The sequence below is a fragment of the Chinchilla lanigera genome, unplaced genomic scaffold (genome assembly GCF_000276665.1).
Source record: "Chinchilla lanigera isolate Chin_1 unplaced genomic scaffold, ChiLan1.0 scaffold00023, whole genome shotgun sequence".
NCBI lineage: Eukaryota > Metazoa > Chordata > Mammalia > Rodentia > Chinchillidae > Chinchilla > Chinchilla lanigera.
In genome coordinates, this window is record NW_004955424.1 from 19,390,296 (window position 1) to 19,393,909 (window position 3,614).

Genomic DNA, 3,614 nt, shown 5'->3' on the forward strand with positions numbered 1-3,614 from the left:
TCTTTTATTCTCTGGCTGTTTTTTTTAATTAATGAAGTTTATTGGTAGATTTTAGATACACATAATAATCACATGTATTATAGAGCATTTGTACCTGTACATGATATATCTTGATTTTTTTCCCATCCCCCTACCCTCCCTGTAACCCCCTTCCCTTCCGTATGTAGACGCTTGGTTTCCATTTTTTCCTTCTTTTCTCATAATTTTTTTCTTTTCACTTCCTTCCTTTCCCCTTGCCCCCTCCCCCTTCCCTAGTTCCCCTTCACATGTGAACGCTTTTTTCCTATTTTACAATATGGCTCTGGTCTTAAGACACAAAAAGCTGGTTTCTCAGATAAGCATCAGCGAACGTTGTGCACATCTCCCGGTCACTGTCACCGGCCGACCCTTCCTCAGTCCCCGCAGACCCTTTCCGGAGCTGCCCCCTGCCTTCCGTTCAGCTGCAGTTGAGTCCAACCCGCTTGCCGCCCGCCCTGTTATTCTTAAAGGCAGCCTGGCCTTTCCCCTGTAGCGTTTACCCTCGACAGGCTTCTGGTGTTGGTGCTGAAGGCGGGGAACCTCTAAGAGTCGGCTCTCAGACCACACCCCTTTCTCCCCAGCTCTCGGATTTTGCTGGGGGCTCGGCTCCCCGACACAGGCCGGCTGTGCGATTCTGGCTCATTTTAGCTCCCTTGTCCACTGTGCATTCAGATTCTGTCCGCCCCTTTCTGGACGCTCCTCTTCACTTCTGCTCAGTTGCCCTGCTCACACCAGCTCCAGCCGAAAGGAATGTAATCACCTTTGAACTAATCTCCTCCCGGCCGGCCCCACCCAGCTCCGGGGCTCCTCAGCGCTCAGCTGATCACTCCTCATTCCTTCCTACCGCATTCCTCTGCCTATGGAGCGCTCCTGGGCTACGCTCTCAGCAGGCCCTCGGGCTCCCCATCACCTCACCTCAATCCAGACTTCTCCCTCCTAACCTCCAGGGAACTGTGAGCACTACCCCGAAATGCGTGTGCATTTTCACACTTCTGTGCTTTTGTTCGTATTCTCTTACTCTGGGATATCTGGCTCCCTCCCATTTTTGCTAATGATCAAAAATTTTCAGGGCATGACTCAAACATCATATCCTTCATCTCTGTACCCCCAACTATTCGTTTGTTTGTTTTTTTGAGAAAGAGCTGGTCTCACCATGCAGTTCAGGCTGGCCTTGAACTCACTATGTAGACCAGGATGGTCTCAAACTTGTGCAGATCCTCCTGCCTCAGCCTCCTGAGCACGGGGATTACAGGCCTGCGTCACTGCGCTCGGCTAAGGACTGTGAATTTAGACAATTATGCATTTGAGCAACTAACCATCACAATGGTAGGGCAGGATATTGTCATTAAATCAAAAAGTCCCCCTTCCTCTCTTTGTAGACAGTTCCATCTTCCATTTCTAGTTCTCACAATCTTTAACCTGATTTTTGTCCCTGGAGAGCTCATAGAATTTTAATCTCTTTTTACATTTTCTCATATAGGCCTTATCTGTGTTCTGATCTCTCTGCCACTGTATGGTAATTACCTGAAAGACAGCTATAATCATTCACTTTTGTATTACTCAAAGATATTCAAGCCAAGTTTCAAACACATTTATTGTGTGTCAGGTTATAAATACTTGATAAAAGAAAGAGAGAAGAAAAGGAAAAAAATAAAAGAACCAGTCACAAGGTGTGGTGGCCCACGCCTGCAATCCCAGCACTCGGGAGGCTGAGGCAGGAGGATCGTTGGGAGTTCGAGACCAGCCTGCGCTACAAAGTGAGCTCAAGGCCAGCCTGAACTGCATATCGAGAGCCTGTCTCAAAAAGCCAGAAAAAGAAAAAAGAAAGAAAGAAAAAAATCTACTAAAATAAAAGGGCTGGGGATGTAGCTCAGGGCTCAGCGGGAAGGCCAAGTACCGCAGAACAACACCAAACAAAATAAAACAAAACAAAACCCCTCTGCATACTGTTTGATGAGATTGTCAGCTACGCACATGGAGGAGTTACGGGTAGAGTTAAGAGTTAGTATCTGGGTAGAATAAGAACCGCTCCTTGCCCTATATTTTGGTGTTACTGAAATTTTAAGGAATTTTGCAATCATTCTCAAGAGATGGTTTTCTCGGTTCTTGGAAGAAACTGGAAGATAAACTTTGCACAATGTATTACACTATGCCCTTTGTAATTAAATAACCTAAGATAATGTGTTAAAGTTTAGTGGAGACTTAAATTCCTGAACTGATTAGAGTTAAGACTGTAAGGGTAAACAGCGTTAGTCCAGCAGTTCGTGGGCATTACCTAGTGATGAACTGCATGTTTTAATCTTTTCTTCCGAATCTTTCAGGATGACTCAGAATCAAGTAATAACTAATAAAAAGGCAGTACAGTTCCGTTTGGAGGCTGGAACTAGACCAGGGAGGACTGGAATATTAGGCTGGCTCTGGACGGCGTCCCATCCGCAGAGCACGGCGCCGCTGAAGGCCGAGGGGTCACCATGGAGGCGTTTGCAGTGGACCCAGCTGTGCGCAAGTGGGCTGGGGCAGAGAGGAGCTAGAGGACAGTCCTCCGGCGGCTACTGCAGGAGGCGCTCGGGTAGGAATGCTAGGAAACGAAAAAAGAAAACGGTAGCGCGAGCGGCCTGCGCTGTGCAACAGTCCGCTCCGTGGGAGGCCGGCGAGCGAAGGGAACCGAACAAGCGGCTGAGCACTGACCAGGGAGCGGGCTGCGGCTCCCGCACTTTCCGCCCCGCCTTGGAGCCACGGCCTCGGTCCAGCCGGGAGACGAGGGCCCAGGCGGCTCAGGCCAGCACAGGCTGCATGGGAGGAGGACCAGCCAGGAGAGGGCCCGCACCCTTTCCTTTCCCACCCAGGACTGCGGTGCCCCCGGCCCGGCCTCTCCCTCTTCTCCCCTCCGTCCCGGGTTCTCCCCCCACCCCCACCCCAAGTCGCAGCCGGCACCGCCCTCCGCCCCTCCCCACCCCCTCCCCCGGGGGGGTGCTGACTAGCCGGGCTGCCACGTCTCACTGATGACATCATCAAGGCAGCTCGGCCTTAGCCAATCCGCTAGGGGGAGTCCGAACGAAGTCCTCGCCAGCGAGTCAGAGGGGAGGGAGCTGAGAGGGGGGCGGAGGCTGGTGATGAGGGAGTGGGGCATGGGGCGGGCGACAAACCTGCAAGTGCGCGTGCGCCGCGGGCGCGGGGCTTGGCGGGAAGCTGAGTGCCGGGCGGCGCATCGCCCCGTGAGTCTTCAGCGGACACGTCGGCGCTCGTGACTCTCCTTCCCGGCGTGCCCCGCGGCGTAGCCGCCCTCTGAGCTGTAGAAAAGACCTCGGTCTAGGGCTTCCCTATTTCCTGGTTCGCCGGCGGCCATCTTGGGTGGAAGCGATAGCTGAGTGGCGGCGGCTGCCGATTGTGTTCTAAGGGGACGGAGTGGGGAAAGACGTCTGCTCTCCTGGAACAGCCTATCTCGTTCCTTTCCTTCGACTGCCCGTGGCGCGGAGAGTCGGGGAGGCGGCTGCGGCAGCAAGGGCGGCGGTGGCGGCGGCGGCAGCTGCAGTGACATGTCCAGCATGAATCCCGAATAGTGAGTGCAGGAGGGCGCCGGGCGCAGGGTCCGTGGG

The 3,614-nt window shown here is 53.2% G+C and overlaps 1 protein-coding gene across 1 annotated transcript in view; it reads left to right on the forward strand.

Moving 5' to 3' along the window:
- Positions 1 to 3,293: 3,293 nt before the first annotated feature.
- The window catches only part of Rab1a (RAB1A, member RAS oncogene family), a 27,785-nt gene continuing 27,464 nt past the window's right edge, over positions 3,294 to 3,614 (forward strand). Inside the window, 1 exon segment of the mRNA XM_005385692.2 lies at positions 3,294 to 3,577. Within this exon segment, the coding sequence (XP_005385749.2) occupies positions 3,555 to 3,577 (23 nt within the window). The 5' untranslated portion in view covers positions 3,294 to 3,554.